General features: G+C 36.1%; 1 protein-coding gene across 2 annotated transcripts; it reads right to left on the reverse strand.

Annotated features, from left to right (window-relative positions):
- Nucleotides 1-9,397: 9,397 nt before the first annotated feature.
- LOC105059343 (transcription factor PCF2) lies at nt 9,398-17,387 on the reverse strand. Of its 2 annotated transcripts, none has more exons than XM_073250026.1 (2): nt 16,205-17,387; nt 9,398-9,590 (listed from the first exon to the last, which is right to left on the reverse strand). In XM_073250026.1, the coding sequence occupies exon 1, from the start codon at nt 17,288-17,290 to the stop codon at nt 16,205-16,207; it is 1,086 nt and encodes a 361-aa protein (XP_073106127.1). In that variant the 5' UTR covers nt 17,291-17,387; the 3' UTR covers nt 9,398-9,590. The 2 variants fall into 2 exon arrangements, with proteins under 2 accessions (XP_073106127.1, XP_010940911.1); XM_010942609.4 differs by lacking the exon at nt 9,398-9,590 and adding an exon at nt 13,977-14,389.
- Nucleotides 17,388-17,629: the final 242 nt, after the last annotated feature.

The following is a 17,629-nucleotide window of genomic DNA, read 5'->3' on the forward strand; positions in this document are numbered from 1 at the left end:
CCATGAAATTTGGCCAATTTGTGTATATATTATCAATGATGCTGTAATATTATTATTATTATTATTATTATTATTATTATTATATATATATATATATGAATTTTTGGATTCATCAACTTGTGTTTGAATATAAAAGTGGTATAAAAGGCCAAAGCTCCATCAAAGTTTCTTTGTTTGGAACTGTTGCTGCTAAAGTTTTTTTATTTGAAACCAAAGTTTCTTTGTTTGAAACTGTTGCTGCTAAAGTTTCTTTATTCGAAACTAAAGTTTCTTTGTTTGAAACTGTTGCTGTCGAGGTTCTTTTATTCAGAAGCAAAATTTTTTTATTTGAAACTGTTGCTATTTAAGTTTCTTTGTTCGAAACTAAAGTTTTTTTGTTCGGAACTGTTGCTGCTGAGGTTCCTTTATTCAAAATCAAAGTTTCTTTATTTGAAACTGTTGCTGCTAAAGTTTCTTTTCGAAATCAAAGTTTCTTTATTTGAAACTATTGCTGTTAAAGTTTTTTGGTTCAGAACTGTTACTGCTAAAATTTCTGTATTCGAAACTGTTGTTGCTGAGGTTTCTTTATTTGAAATCAAAGTTTCTTTGTTCAGAACTGTTGCCGTTAAAGTTTCTTTATTTGAAACTGTTGCTGCTAAAGTTTCTTTGTTCAAAATCAGAGTTTCTTAGGTTAGAACCATTTTATTGAAGTTCCTTCGCTCGGGACAGTTCCATCTCCCTTAAGTTGGAACGGATTCATTTAAATTCTTAAGGTCAGAATTGAATCAAGTTGGGATAACTCTTAAGTTTCTTAGATCGAAGCTATCTCTGTGTATTGAATAAAAATATGCGACCATAAATAAAATGCGGAGAGTATGAAAAAAAATAAACTTCATTCATTTCTTCAAAGCTTTACAATAACCTTGAAAGGTCCAAGTACAAAAGAAAAGAAACAAAAAATCTAAGGGACAGCATCTGGTGCAGGAGTATCTCTCGGGCGTGCATCGACTACAGTGGGCTCTCAGACTTCATCCAAAAAATTTAGATTTAATTCTGGATACTTGGCAGCAACTCTATCCCAGATCAGTTGCTTCCTATCGATATAACCATCCGCAGCAAACTCGATCTTCTCATGTTGTACTTCTCCAATGCTCAAAAATCTTCAACAACCTTTGCGATAGCCTCTGTTATCTTTCTTTCTGTTGCCTTGACCATGGCTTTATTCTTCTCTAGGAGAATCTCAAGCTTCTTTATTCTCGCTGTTTGTGCCTCCTGGATGCTTAGCAGCTGAGAATTTTCTTCTATAGCTCCTCTCAGGACTGCTTCGACGTCTTTAGCACTTCTCGTGGAAGCATCAGCCCTCATGGAGACCTCTCCAGTCTCCTTTTCAGCCTTGTCCTTTGTGATTTTGAGTGTTTTGGTGTCGGTCTTGTGCTTCCTCACCTCTGCTGAAACCTCACGGGAGTGCTCCATATACCCATTCAGATAATGGGCAAGCTGTTGAAGAAAGAAAGCCTCTTATCAATAATATCACAAGCATATGCTTAGAATAAATAAAATACTGCAGGAGCTTCAACTTAGTTGGATGAAGCACTCCACAGCTCTTTTCCTTATTGCCCCACATGATGAGACCAGCAGTTTGTTTGCATCGGTCGGGAGGAGCATCCTGGTGAACAATTCGTGCACCGGCTTGTAATCTTCTAAAGCTAAAGCCTCGAGCTTCAGGCCAGCTGGCGCAGTCCCAGAAGCCCTGGTTGTCTCGACTGATACCTCTTCTAGGGAAAGGTCAACAACTCAAGGGACTGGTAGACTCAGAATTACTTCTTTCGGTAGGCTCAGAGTTGCTTCCTCAAGGGCTTGATCTATTTGGCTTCTTCGATCTCCATTAAAGACTGGAGAAGCTGAGCCCGAGTGAACTCTCATGACTCTGAAGTCATCGATGGAAAGAGATTCGGATCCCTCTGACCCGAAAGTCAGCGGCATGGGGGGACTTTTAATCTTGATGCGGGTGCTCCAGCCACCCACAGGCGCTATTGCCCTTTTTCGGTGGGCCTTCTACTCTAATTTTTTCAGTAAATTCGAATCTATCTTTGCGACCAAAGCAATCAAGTGGTTAGCATTTTTTATAAAAAAAAGAGCATACGGCTCTGAGGCAAGCAACCCATGCGCACCTTGGGGATCGGCCTGACTGATGTCAATATTAAACAATATCTGTATCGATAGAAGCTCCTTCAGTGTCGGGACCTTAAAGTTGTGCAAGGTCTCCACCTCCTACCTCAAGCGCTGATCTAATGAAATCTCTTTCAATATGTCCTCTGAGGTTCACCCCAGACAACGAGCCCCTAATCCTCGTCTGACGTCTGAGAGATGAAGACAAAATGCTCTTTTCAGCCATGAACAGCGGAAGGAGCATCCTGGATCAACAGGCGAACATTCTTCTTCTTTTATGGCAACATATACCATCACCAACGTGATCCAAGATGCCTCTTTAGGCTAAAGAAAGAGTGAAAAAATATGATACTGGAATCAATCCTAGCTAATACGCACAATGCGGTAAAACCGCAGATATGCCACTATGAGTTCAGAACTATCGAGCATGATGACATTTCAAGAAATTGAAGAAGAGTTATAAAGAAGGGATGGAGAGGAAGCCTTAGTCCAGTCCGGAAGCACTCTTCATAGAGGCTTATTTGGCCTGGGGGGATGGCAAACTCGATCGTTCGGCCTCGAGATTTTCAGTTGGAACGTCGGAGAGATCTAAAACTGCTTATGGAGCAATACCACATCCCTCTCTATTAGCTCTGATTGGAATTCCAGTGGGACAAAGTTGGAGCCTCCAGATGCCATTTCTCCTCATAGAAAAAAAAAATCTAAGCTAAAAGATGAAAGAGGAGAACCTGCGGCAAAAGCAAAGGACCATCGAAAACACTAGAAGCCTGAATCCAATCCCACCTGAGGTTTAAATAAATCCAAACTCAAAAGATCTTCAAACGATACTTTCTCTCAGAGCATTAATGGCAGGAGGCATGATCAATGAGGTTTGAATAGATATTTGATATGTGGAATCATCAATCGAGAATAGTTCCTACAGTCGATATGATAGTTAATGCCAGTGATAGGCAAATCATGTCCTATGCCATTTTTGAAGAAACGTGAAGAGACATGTGATGGTACTTGCCACGTGGAGGTAATTTGAATTCCGATCCTTTCAAAATATGCACAATAGGTATGAATCATATAGCTCGGATTATATCTCGGATTGTGGCTTAGATTATGCCTTAAGATTTGAATCATAACTAAATTCCTAGTATAGATCAAAATTCGGCAAATATGGCTCGGAATGTGATTTGCACTCATCCAATCAAATATGGTGAATATTAATGACAAAATTAAATTTTATTCATTTGCATCAAAATGATTACAAAGTTCAGATTATAGAAAGAGAAATACATCATTGCCTCATAGCGCTATTAGGATGATTCTCTTCCGCACAACCCTCCTCAGCACTGGCAGTCTCTTCTGTTTGGGTGGCCGTATCGACTTTATTTGTCTCAATAATGCATCAAAATATTTTTGTAAATCTCCCTATGCTATCTTCTATCATGGCCTTCAGACTTTTATTTGAAAAATTGGTTTGTAGAAGCTCGACACTATTGGCGGAAGGTGTGCTCGAGCCATTATTTTACATTTATCAAAGTCTATAGAGAATGCTGTCTTATAAGTCTGGTTTATGATTTCAGCTTCTCTTTTTGCCAGTCGATCTGGCCTTCTCTCTCTTTCTTTAGCTTCTCCTACAAGTACTCTATATTTGTCAGGATCTCCTGAAGTTCACTCTCGGGTGCAAACGGTTTCTGTATCTGATTTGAATCCGATATTTTTTTTATTATTCCAAGCAAATCTCAGTTTGATGCTTCCCTGGATAAGGTAGGAACAAATTAGACTCTATATCTTCATAATACAAGCTAACCAATATCTGGGCTCAACCTAACTTAATAGAACTATTATGCACAATCAATGTAGAACTAAATACATTCTCACGGAGATCCTCGTGGCCCTCACTCGCAACCAATGTGCACTTTTATTTTTATCTTAGCTTGCTGCAGACTTTTCCTCCTTATATTCAGTATGAGCTCTCGGGTACTTTCAACATTTAAGGCTATAGAGGATTTAAACTTCCAAAAATAAAGACCACGTATGATGGATTTAAAGGGTGCCCCAATAGCATGCTAGCTTCATTAGCAAATACTAAATGGCAATATGTGTGGTGTCCTCTCATCCGTGGCTCATGAACAAGACAATGAGTTTCTTCAAAAATCTTACTAACAGAAGCAAAATTCTGAAAAAATAATATGATATATTTTCTTTTCCATAACTTATTTAGGTATTCTCAAGAGCAATATTAGTGGCTTCTAAAAAAAATTATGCAATCAATGAAAAGAAGGCAAGCAATAAACAATGCAAAAGGATGTCATAATAACAAAAAGAAGAAAAGATTCGAGGCCAAGTGCATGAATCTGATCTGTTGAATAGCAAATAAGAAAGTATGAGGCAGAAAGCATGAAATTTGATTAGATGCAAAAGAATATACAATCTAGTAAGATAATACGTAGCTTTTCGTGGAGCTAAGGATTTGGTGCAGCTCCAGGTGGAGGGTAACTAAGAAATATCTCTCACAAAAGTCACTTGAGTGCTCCCGCACCCGCTTTAGCAGTGCCACCGGTACTTTCCTCGATGACGCCACCAGCACCTCCTACAGCGGCACCCCCATCGAATTCGGCTCCACAGCCGCTACCACAACCAGAGCAACCATGGGTTCTTCCTTGGAGTTTAGAGAAGAGGCAGACTCATCAAAGCCGCCTTAGGGCCCAACAATCGATAAGGTAGCGATCTTCCAGCCTACGATCAGTGCATGATTCAATCTCTGGTTGCCATTTTTCTCAGTATTCTAAAGCCTGCACCGTCCAAGATCTTACCATAGAGAGAAGGTTCTGGGCATTCAATAAAAAGATCGAGAATGTTCTCAATAATACCTCCTCGGTGCAGCCCTACGAAAGGTTCAACAGTGAGCCACCCTTTGCATCGAGGATAATGCAGGAGCCACTCCCTCGGTACTTTAAGGTACCCCAATTTGAGACCTACGACGGGACCGCCGACCCCGTCGATCATCTGGAGACTTTAAAGATGGCAATGCTCCTTTAAGAAGCAACAAATGGCACCCTCTATCGAGTGTTCCCTACTACTCTTAAAAGGGCAGTTCGGTAGTGGTACTCAAGTTTGAAACTGGCATCAATCCATTCTTTTAAAGAACTATGCTAGTTCTTTATCAGTCACTTTATCAGTAGTCGGCGATAGAAGAAGCAGTCCGACTATCTCCACACCATCAAGCAGAAGGAGAGGGAGTCGATCCACACTTTTGTCAGCCGTTTTAATGCGATGATCCTGGAGGTTCGTGACCTAGATCAGTCGGTCACGATGTCTGTTATGATGGGAGGACTATTGAAGAACGATCTTAAAAAGTCGTTAATAAAGATTTTTCCTTGGGATTAGTCTGATATGCTTGTTCATGCAGAGAAGTATGCCCGCACAGAAAAAAAAATTGCAGAAAAGACTCCTACCAGTTCTGTTATGGCAGAACATAATAAGGAGCACTCTCCAAAGTGGGAGAGGAGAACCCGTCAACACTCCCCATCTCCATTCCAAAGATGAAAAAATGGGGGTCCTTGGAATCGTCGATCTCGGAGTTCTCAGAGAAGGGATCGACAATCCTCACCTCCGAGATGTTATACTAATTATACGCTTTTGAATGTTTACAAAGAGAGATATTGATAGAGGTGTGAGTCAAGCTGCCTCAGCCTCCGAGGATGTGAATGAAATCTGAGTGTCATCGTGATCCAAATAAGTACTGTTTCTACCATTGTGACTACGATCACAATACCAAAGATTGCCTTCAGCTCTGTGACAAGATTAAGAGGCTCATCAGGTAGGAGAGATTGAACCACTTTATTCGGAGGAGAGCACCTCCACAACAACCTCCTCCAAAAGCGCAACCTCTTTCTTCCGACTTCAGCAGAAACAAGCAACAATAGACTCATTTGCAAATACTAAACGAAGTCCTCTCCTTGTAAATCTGCACCATTCCCTACTACCCGGTCGAATTATGGTTTGATTGGGGGCCTCCGGCAGCACATGGTATCATGTCCGTTGCTTGATGGTTCGTTTTTGGTGGAGTACTTTTGGGTCCATCAAGTTTGGTCACCTTTGAACAAGCTATCCTGTTTCTAAGTAGTTGACCAGAGATCCTCCACCTTCTGCCCAAAAAAGTCGAGTTAGACACCTTTTTCCCTTGCCTCTCTCAACTTTGGTTCAAATAATAACTTGTTTAACACGGCTTCTTCTCGGCCAGCCTCTGACGTTTCTTTGGCGTGCAGCAACAAACACCTCCCAAAGTGGAATTCAGCAAGAAGGGAGGCTCAAGAAGAGAAAGGTAAGTATTTTTCAATTTTTAAGGACTCGTTTACTCGGCAGAAGTGAATAAAAAAAATATATATTTTTTGAAAAATAGAAAAAAAAATTATTTGGTTGAAGTTTTAAGAAGAAAAAAATAAATAAAAATATTTTTGATAAGAAATAAAAATTTATGAAAAAGATGGATTTTGACATTTTTCATGACATAAAAAATGATGATATTTTTTTTAAATATTTTTTTAAAATCTATAGTTAAAATTTAGTAAAATATCAATAAACAGTTAGAATGAAATACTGAATAGTAATTGATATTATATTAATATTATTTTAATATTTATATAAATATAATATTAATATCTATTATAGTTTAATATTATTTTAATATTTACATTAATATAATATTTTTATTAATATTAATGTAATATTTATATTAATATTATATTATTTTTATATCTATATTAGTAAATTTATTATATTAAAATATTCATATTATATTAATATAATATTAATATATTAATATTATATTAAAATAATAAATTATTATAGTCTAATATTATATTATAATATATTAATATTATATTTATATTAATATAAATATAATATTTATATTTATATAAAATTTATAAGTAAAAATATATGATTTTATATCTACTAAAGGTATAATAGATATTTTATACAATTTTTTTAAAAAAATAGATACTCACCGAAACATAAGCTACTTTATAATAAGCCATCTTCTCATAATTAACCAAACATATCAAAATTCTATTCGCACGAAGTAATTTTTTAAAAAATTACTTCTCAGAAAATTATTTTCTAAAAAAAAAATTTTTTTCGTAAATCAAACAAGTCTTATATATTTTTATTTATTGTTAGGACAGTTCTTTATGCAAATTTTATTTTGCAAAGGTTACAACTGCTTTGCCTCGGGTTGCCATCATAAGATCTATTGGCCATCCTGTAGCTCGACCACTGCCACCCTCAAGATCAAAGGGAAAGGTTTCTGCTTTAGATAGGGATGAAATGAATGACGACATTCCGTTGATCCAATACAAGCGCCACTCAACACAGCCTCCAATAGGAACGGTAACGGAACGGATATTCAAATATTTTATCCATCCTCAAATGGAATAGCGCATTATTAACTGAAATTAAATAGAATAGTTTCAGTGATAGATTTAAAAATTTAAAATTATTCAACCGAATCCAAAATTGAATATACTCGATATTTAGTATATTTAATATTCTTTATATTTAAGGTAAATCCTTTTTTTTATGTAGTTAGACTTATTTTTAGAATAGATTATTGGATTTGTTGGATGATTATATTATTATTTTTGAATTATTGAGTTTGTTAGATAATTATTTTATTGTTTTAGAATATATTTATTAGATAAATTGGAACGAATTATCTTATAAAAACTATAGATGATATCTTTCATTTAGTTATCTATGTGTGAAAATTTTGAAATAAATAAAAAGTTTAAACAATTTTTAGTTTTTTTTTACTTTGGTTTTGGTTGTGCTGCTTTTTTTGATGGTGGTTATGAATTTTTTATTTCAAAAAAGTTTCAATTTTGGAGTGCATTAGTGAATTTCGATTTTGGTTTCAATTTTTTCATTAATCATACTAAATCTATCTTGTTAACATCCTTAGCATCCAATATCATTCAATATGAGGTGAACTGTTCAAAGATGATCTGGATAGCACTAATGAGATCACCATATTTTATTACATAAGGGTGATCATGACATTGATCTCAAATTGTTCCGACTATTTAAATTACATCCGAACCCAATAAAAGAAAATCTGATCTTGAGTGTCAATATCCAAAATCATCCTAAGGCGACAATTTTGAGCTGAAATTTGGAGACCAAACCCTCTCAATTCAACATAAAAAATAGTATATCAATGTACCTAATATATTATATCAATGCTATATATTATATTATAATAAAATTATATATATTATATTGATGATATACATATTATATTGCAATATATTATTATTATCATTTTATTACTCGATTAAAATTTTAAAGTATAATAGAAATATATTATCATAATTTATATTTATATTTTGAAATGATTTACTATATTACTTCTATTTACCTTATATTTCTCTGCAAAATAAATATTAGTATTAAAATAATAATATATTTTATAAATAAAAGCATTAATTTTATAATGATGATTAATATATTTTATAGCATTAATAATTTATATATTTATAAATATATTAATAATTTATTATAATATATTTTATATAATTAATAAATATATTTATGAACTATATAAAAGGTAGTTTTGATATTATATAACTAGTGATCTTGGATTCTCATGAAATACCTCATGGATGCTCGAAGATCTTTTATCACTATAACATAACATACCAAATGTGATGAAATTAGATTATCGAGGATCATGTTATGTCGGAATAAAGATAACTAATGATCTAAGATTATCCTAATGATCTAAAATCATCTTGGTGATCCTATTGAGATCACCGAATGCCACCTTATAGTGCTATCAAGTTTGAGCACTTTGCCAACTCCTCCAATGGAGATAAATACTCCTAAAAAGCAAACTCAAGTTTAGGTATATTTTAAGGTTAATACTTAAAAAATCCTATACTTTTTTCTCATTTTCAATTTTGGTATATCATTTAATTTTTTTCTATTAAGTAGGTATTCTTTATAAATTGTTGCAATATTGGCCTACTGTCAACCAATATCCAACTTTACCATTAAACTGTAGATGTGGAAATGATATGTCAACATTATAAAGATGACGTATTATATACAATGTTAAGCACAGAAAATAGATGAAAAAATAAGAGAAATACCAAGATAGAGAGATGGAGACGAAGAGAAAGAGAGAGGAGAAGGGTTGAAGGGGTGAGGATTGAGTTTAAGACTTGTATTTTAGAACTTATTCTTGAATGCCCCGTATTTGTATGTGCTTAAAAGGATAAAAGGTTACATTAGGATTTGGAATTGAGAAAATGCAAGTCCAAAGGCCTTGGAAGCTTCGATACAATGGTATAGATAATCACTACGATAACAAAGCATCGAACCTCTCCCTCAATAATCCCTCATCGAACCTCTCCCTCGATGGTCTCTCACCAAGCTATTTGAATAAAAGCCTGAAATATTTTTGTAACAAAAGACAATGATGAGTTTCATATTATATTTAATTGATTATTTATTTGATTAATTAACTATAATTCTATACCGCATTAGGGTAACAAACAAGTAAAAATTATTAGGTTATTACCTAATGTTATATGCATTATACAACATATGTCAGATATGCTATTTGAAATATTTGAGTAGTTGAAATTAAATAATTAAATTGATGGAGGTTACAAATTAATTATTTTAATAACTTTTATATTATTTATTTACTAACAATATATAATAGTATAATTTTATCATATAGAATAAAAGATAGGTTCAATACACAAATGCGTCATAGGGATACTTTGCAAAGGCATCTAGAAATGATATATATAAGAGGGAAGGTTGATATGGGGGACAACTATGATCTAAATTTTATTTTATATTTTGAGTTTGTAGACATGGTTAAAGACTTAGGGTATGAAAAAATATCAAAATTTGGTATAGAGTTCTAGACATGAATGTAAGTGAGGATATTAGAAAAATTAAGAAGAATAGTGCAATGATGGAAATGATGCCCATTGCACTTCAATATGAGACCATTGTGATGCATGTAGAAGTTATGGCCCTTCAGAACTTGAAGGGTAAAAATATAATTAAAGTTAAGAAGTTCGATGCTGAGGTTATCATTACTGATACACTACATGAAATTGATTGAAATAATCAGATTGCAGCACTTGTAGATAGTGACAGACTTACTAATGAAGATAATGATCCTGACTATATGTCAACGGAGCCAAATGAATCTAAAGAGACTCTAAGTGATGATGAGCTTATAATAGATGACGAAGAATAAGAAAAAAGATGTGAGGTAAAAGGATGGTACTAGAGTTTGTAATTTTGGATTTGGAGCAGATGGAGTTATAAGTAGAGTTGATGATGTTAGATCGAGTACCGTTGGATTAGATACACAAGGACCAGATACTATTGGGCTAAATTTTGAAATAGCTAAAGATAACAAAGCATCCCATTCTATACAAATTCATGATTATCATAGTGACTATGAAGCTTCAAATGCTGAAGTTCTAACTCCATAAAGTGGTGAGGATGATTAGTTTGAATTTAGAAGTAAGTAGAGGATAAGATATACTTATTATAATCCAAAATATGACAATAATGATGTAAAATTGAACTAAGGATGAAATTCGAGGGTCTTAAACACTTTAAAGAAATCATTTAGAGATATGTTATAGTAAATGGATACAATACTAGATGGAAAAGAAGTGGTAAGAAAAAGATAGAAATCAAATATGTGAATAAGTGTTCTTGGAAGATATAAGCAAACTGGATGCAAATGCAGAAGATATTTATTATTAAAACACTTGAAAATGAACACAAGCATTTCATAAGTTTGAGAAATAGATAAGCTAATTCTAAATAGCTTGTCAAGGAACATTTTAATAGGTTCAGGGTTAATTCTAATTAGAGTGTAAAAAAGATGAAAGAAGATGTAAAAAAAAATACCTTGATTGTAACTAGGATATGGTATTATAGAGCTAAGTAGAGGGCATTGACAATAATTGCAAGTACTCTAAAAGATCAAGATAGCAAGTTGTGATCTTATACTACAGAGTTGAGAAGGACAAATAAAAATAGAAATTTTAAGATTGAAGATAATAGGCCAACTACTGGAGGGAAGCCATATTTTCATAGATTATTTATACAGAATTTGATGCTCTGAAGAGAGGTTGGTTAGTAAGGTGCAGGCTAATTATTGAATTGGATGATTGTTTCTTAAAGACATTTCTAAAAGGCCAATTCTTTGTGCTATAGAAAGAGATAGGAACAACCAAATATTCTTAATAGCTTAGGCAGTTGTAAAGGATGAGAATAAACATACTTGGATTTGATTTTTAGAACTACTACCTGATGATCTTAGAATTCATAACAGCTACGGCTACACACTATTAGTGACCTGTTGAAAGTACTTCTATTAGTACCTTAACAACTTATTTTCCTTCTTTTCTAATCATTTTTCTTATATTATATTAATAACTTAATATATAATTTTTGTTTGCTATAGAGCCTTCTTAATGCAGTTAGAAAAATAATTCCACATATAAAGCATTGAAACTGTGCGAAGCATATATATGCCAACTAGAGGAAATCCAATCCTAATCATATACTTAAAATATAGTTTTGGATAGCTGTACTCAAATCAGACATTTTAATGATGCCCTTAAGGAGATACAAGAATTATCATGCAAGACTATTGAACATTTTATAAACTAAAGTGCAGCCATTTTTGTAAAGTATTTATCAATATCTTTTCAAAGTGTGACATAATTCACCATAGCTTAATAGAGATTTTTAATAGTTATATTGTTCAAGCAAGACATAAACATGTAATAAATATATTAAAAGAAATAAGAGCTGCATTGAGGGAGAGGATGCTTGAGAAGAAACAAATGATGGTAGACTTAGAGATGACAACATATGTCCAAGAATAAGAAAGAAGTTTGAAAATGCTAAAGTGGGATCTAGGATTTGTACTTCGAGATCTAATAGAAAATTAAAATTTAAAGTTAGAGTTTTAGAAAATACATATATTATAGATCTTACTTAGAAGTCTTGCTCATGTAGATAGTAGGACTTAATTGGTATATCTTGCATCCATACAATTTCATGCATAAATTAGATAAAACAAGATATAAATATATATATTGATAATTGCTACAAGAAAAAATATACTTGATGGCTTATCAGTATATATTACAATCATTGAATGACCAAAAGATGTAGCCCCGAGATAATAATAAGACTATCTTGCCCCCTCCTATCAAAAAAATGCCTGAAAAGTCTTAGAAGAGCAGAAGGAAAGATAAAAATGAAGAATCCAAGATCAATAATAAGCTAGCTAGGATTGGACTGAAAATACAATGCAAGACATATGGCCAATATGACCATAACAAAAGAATATGCAAGTACAAGAACTAATTTGAATGATCTAGACCTAAGAAGCTCCCAATATGTATAAAGAATATAATGTATAATGCCTTCTGCATAAGTCACAATGACTCTACAAAATTTTATGCTACTCGCAGGTTAGGAAAAGAGGGAGACCACGAAACAACCAAGGTGCGGGAGCCACTTCTTAAATACTAATGAGTGCAAGAAGCCAAGAGTCTTGGAAAGGCAAGAAGGGCAAAATCCAATTGCAAGTGATAGACAAAAGATAACATTATTTTATATTTACTTCAGTTGGAATATTAGTTCTTTTAATTATAATTCTATGCACTATAATACTAAAATTGTATACATTCTTCATCATAGGTCATGCAAGATTATGGTGCCCATCAATCTCCTAAGACTGGACTAAATTATATTAGAGTAACATCATTTATAATTGCTGGTGTATTGAGTCTCTATGTAATGTTGACTCTAATCATTAATAATGTTTGTAATTTAAAGATGCCTGAAAGTAGCACCATTCAAACTCTTGAAGGTACTATCATCAGATCTATAATTGAAGGTACTGCAATTAAACCATCATTTAAAAATACTTCAATCATAGAAAGCTTTGGGGGTAGCCAAATATCTTCATTAACTTAGATTCAGCTAAGTCGGAGAGAAAAAGAGAGTCAATAGAGTGTTTATTATAGTAGATTGTTTCAGTTGTTTTGGATAATTTGTAAATGATTTTATAAATTTTTTTGGTTTGGAATATGTCATACACAAGTGTTCCAATTATTTTGTTCTGGACAGTGACATTTTAAATAGCCATTGCAAATCTATATTGGATTAACATGAAATGAAATTCCCTTTTTTATTCAGCTCTTTTTGTTCATACGTGGTAATGCTCCTATTCTAGTATATATATTTCTTCTGAAACTTTCTTTTGAAACTTTCACTTATTCAGATGATTCACTACTGACATAGTAGTTATATCATACGAATTGAAGACTATATTAACTACGGGACCAGAACAATAGGTTGTAGTTTTGTCATAGGATTAGATATAATGGTTGTATCACATGAACTACTGATTCTATCCATTAAATTAACTATATATTGTTCAAACTAGCATATTTCTGTCATAGCTTGTAACTTTTCATTGTTATATTAATATGCAAGTATTTGTATCAATTCAAGACTTTAGTTTAGACAGCTGCATTGTATCCAACACATGACAACTAAAACTATTAAAGCACTCTACAATACCAATTACTTTATAATAGTGAAAACATAGGTCCACTCAAAAACATGTTAATGAAAATTCAATGAGTACATACACACCAAAACATTATATTGGGACATATAGATATTAATATAGCATAATATAAATTATTGACCGTAATTAACATTCTCGTCCTAACATCAATATATCCTAACATCAAAACATGAAACATCAATCTTCAATCACTATCTCACATGAAAAATCAGAAACTAAGATAAATACTACTGAGATTATTTTCAATTCATCCTCAGCAACAGCCACTACATCAGTAGCATTATTATCTACAAGAGTATGAGAGTCCTAACATAATTTTTTTTCTTCATTTTTATTCTAAAATCTTGATCATTATAGACATGTTCTCCTCCTGCAACTTTGCATACTCAATTTTTATTTTCTCAAGCTTATCCTTCATTTTTTTGCTTTCAAAATCTTCAATTTGACACTCTTCTCTTCCATCATTTTCACCTTCTCTCTAGTGATTTCTTTCCTCTCCTCTACCAGTCGAAGCTTCTCTTTAAATCCCTCTCTCTGGTTACTTAATATGGCAACCACCTCCTTTCCACGATCACACATATCATTGTCAATCCACTGAAAAAAAAAACACTTATTATCCTACAAAATTATAGTTCAATTAATAAGTACTAGCTTCTAATTTCAGCTAAGCATTTGGAAAAAAAATATCTTCCCAGATTAGCATTGCAGAAACCTTCTTCCTGGATTCTTTTATCAATGAAACATACAACCCAACTTTAACTTGGTGATGATATTGCATTTCATCTTTGAACACTATTGAAGTGGCTGAGATAGCTATTTTCTTGATCATATCCAAAGCTTCCAAGAACATCTATTGGAAGTCTTCCAAAATTCCCAATTTCGGCCTCTCACCAATTATCAAACAAATGAAGACCTAAAGATAAGTCTTTATCCCCTTTATCTCTCCTTCCCACCCCTTTTCTGCTAATCCGACTTATGTTCCAAAATATTTCCAACTTTATTATCAAAATTACCATATCTATAGTTTAAAGGCAGAGTTGGACGTCCGTTGATCGTCCATCAACCAGCAATGCAACAACTTACAAAGTACATATATCTAATTAAAAAATTTAAATAATATATTAAAATTGAAAAAAAAAACTATAAGATTTTTCAAACAATTACGTCTATATTTACTTGATCTTTAACTTGCATAATGATCAAATAAAAATTTTAAATTTATTCGTGCTCGATCTCACAGGGTATTGAGCCCGAAAATCTTGCTTCTAACACTAAACCTTGACCTAATCCTCTTGTGGCGATGCTAGAAGCTCGATCAAGTAATCAAATTTTTCAAGTCAGTGATCTATAAGAAGATCAAGAATATGTCCAAGCCGCAAATCCATTATGTTTTACAAATGGGATTGTATTGCGATAACCATTATGTTTTGCCAATGGGATTGTATTGCGATATCCATTATGTTTTGCAATACCAATTCATTTGGATTTAAAAAACGTAAATTGCAGGAATAATGTAGTTAAGCGGTTTATATGTGACATTGTGCTGCAATATCCACAATGTACTGGAAGGACCTAAATGGTTTATTTACATTATAGCCCTCAGATGCTAAAAAAGATTTTATGCCTTACCAGCTTTTAAGAAGTGTGAAAATATCAACACCAATTTAACATTCTACTCCATCCAAAATCTGTAGGTCATTAAATTTTCGATAAAATAACTCATTTCCTCTTACACATAGGAAAAAACTGCCACTACCACGTTCCTACAACCAGAACCCATTGTAGCCCAGCACCAAAAAAAAAAAAAAAAAAGGGAAGAAGAAGAAAACAACAAAGCATGCGAGGTGAGAGAATTAATTAAAACATTAATTCCTAGAGTAAAAAAAGTTAGCATTTAATACATCATAATAATATGCACCATCCCAAGCTTCTCATCCCGAGAAGCCCCACCAGCAGACGGAATCCACCAAGCGAATATTCGGTGTCCCCACGTCTACCCCGGTCCACGTGTCGACTCGGTCCCCACCCACCCACCAAAACACTTGCGGCTCTCACAGGACGCGTACACCCTCAGGATGGGGTTCACTGCTCGGTTGCCACCTACCCTTCCTTGGGTCCCGTTGCCAACCCAATCACGTGATGGATAGTTGGTGGCTCCGCCAGTGGGGACCACCATCCGGAAACCCAAACAGGAGCTCTAGAAAGGCAGCAAAAGGATGATATAGGATGATATATACTCACGTGCGCTCGTGCGTCCCACTTTGACCATTGCTTAGGATTACAAGTGGGAAAAAAAAAAAAAATCGTCCATGGGCCATCGCCACTCTACCGAACTAAATACAACGTTTTTTTTTTTTTTTTTTTTTTTTTTGCCAAGAATAGAAACAAAGAACAAGGAAAGAGAAAAACCTAATCTTCCGGGCTAGATTCCGATAGCGGCTCCTCGTCCTCTTCTTCTTCCTCCGGCTCCTGCCGTTGTTCTTCAGCTTCTTGGCCGTGCTGGCTCGCCACCGACTCTCCCATCAGTTGTAACTCTTGCGTCTTCCCCGCCCCCCCGGCGGCCGAGGCCCCGTCCCCGCCCCGCTTGCCACCGACGGCGGCCGAGCCGTCCGCCGGCGGCGGCTGGGCATCCACAAGATTCAACCCCGGGACGCTGCCGGGGAACACGGCGGGAACTGGCCCGGTACCTGCGAGGTTGATGATCTGCGGCGGCGTCGGGAACGTCCATATCTGCGGCTGCTGTGTCGACGGCCCTGCCGCGATCGCCGACGAGGGCGGTAGCATCCAGAGAGCTCCGGGAGGTATTACCCTCCCGCCGACGGTGTTCCCCACCGCCCACATCGGTACCAGCCCAGCCGGCGCCGCCCCCACCGACGCGATGGGAGCCAGCCCCGTCGAGATGGAAATGGCGCCGCCGCCTTGGAGTAGCGGGTCTGTTACTGCGACCGGACAGCAGTACGGTACTGCTGCGACACCGCCACCGTTGGCAGCAACAGCGGTTGCCCGCGTGGGTTGTAACTTTTTCCTGGCGGACTCTTCACCTCCGGCGGAGGTGGTATAGCCGGAGAAGGAGGAGACGTCGGTGGGGATTTTGAGGGTGCCGTCGACGGTGGTGGCGATGGCGGGTACGGTGCCGGTCCCGGTGGCGGCGATGATGGCGGGCTCGGCGTGCTGGAGGAGCCACCGGATGGTCTCGCCGTCCGACTTGTGCCCGAGCTCGCGGGTGAGTTGAAAGATCCTCGCAGCGCAAGCGGCCGGCATGCGGATCCTCCGCCCGCGGCCCTCCACCTTGGTATGCCGGTCCTTGCTCCGCCCGGCCGGCCGCCGCTTAAGAAACGGTAGCGGCCCCGCCCCAATGAACTCCATCGGCTCCGGCTTGGGAACGATCAGCCGGTGGTGAACCGGCATCGCGGCTCCTCGCCCGCCACCGCCCATCCGAAGATCAGTTCTCTGGCTATCCTCGTCTTCCTCCTCTTCTTGCTTCTGCAAATCCATCCCTTCCAAAAGCAAAAAGACGCGCAGCCTACTTGCTTTCCCTCCTCGTCTCCAGCTCCAAAACACGCAATTACATAGCAAAACCCTGAAACCCAGGCCGGGGGCACCTCCATTTATCCCCTCTCTCCTCATCTGCCCCACCGCCGCCCCCACTTCTCGCCCACCAAATCGCCCGATCCAGCTAGCCCCACCGGATCCAACGGTTCAGCGTAATTTGTCGTATCAGGATATGCTTGTAATTTAATTTAATTCTTCATAAACATCGAGCGCGTCTCCTCCGTCCGTTGGGTCCACCGTCTCTGGGACACACCATCGCCGTCCCTTTCGCACCCGTACCCA

This window comes from Elaeis guineensis, chromosome 16, assembly GCF_000442705.2.
Source record: "Elaeis guineensis isolate ETL-2024a chromosome 16, EG11, whole genome shotgun sequence".
NCBI lineage: Eukaryota > Viridiplantae > Streptophyta > Magnoliopsida > Arecales > Arecaceae > Elaeis > Elaeis guineensis.

Excerpts from the sequence above, each read along its gene's own strand:
- LOC105059343 (XM_073250026.1), bottom strand. The coding sequence starts at position 17,290 with ATGGATTTGCAGAAGCAAGAAGAGGAGGAAGACGAGGATAGCCAGAGA.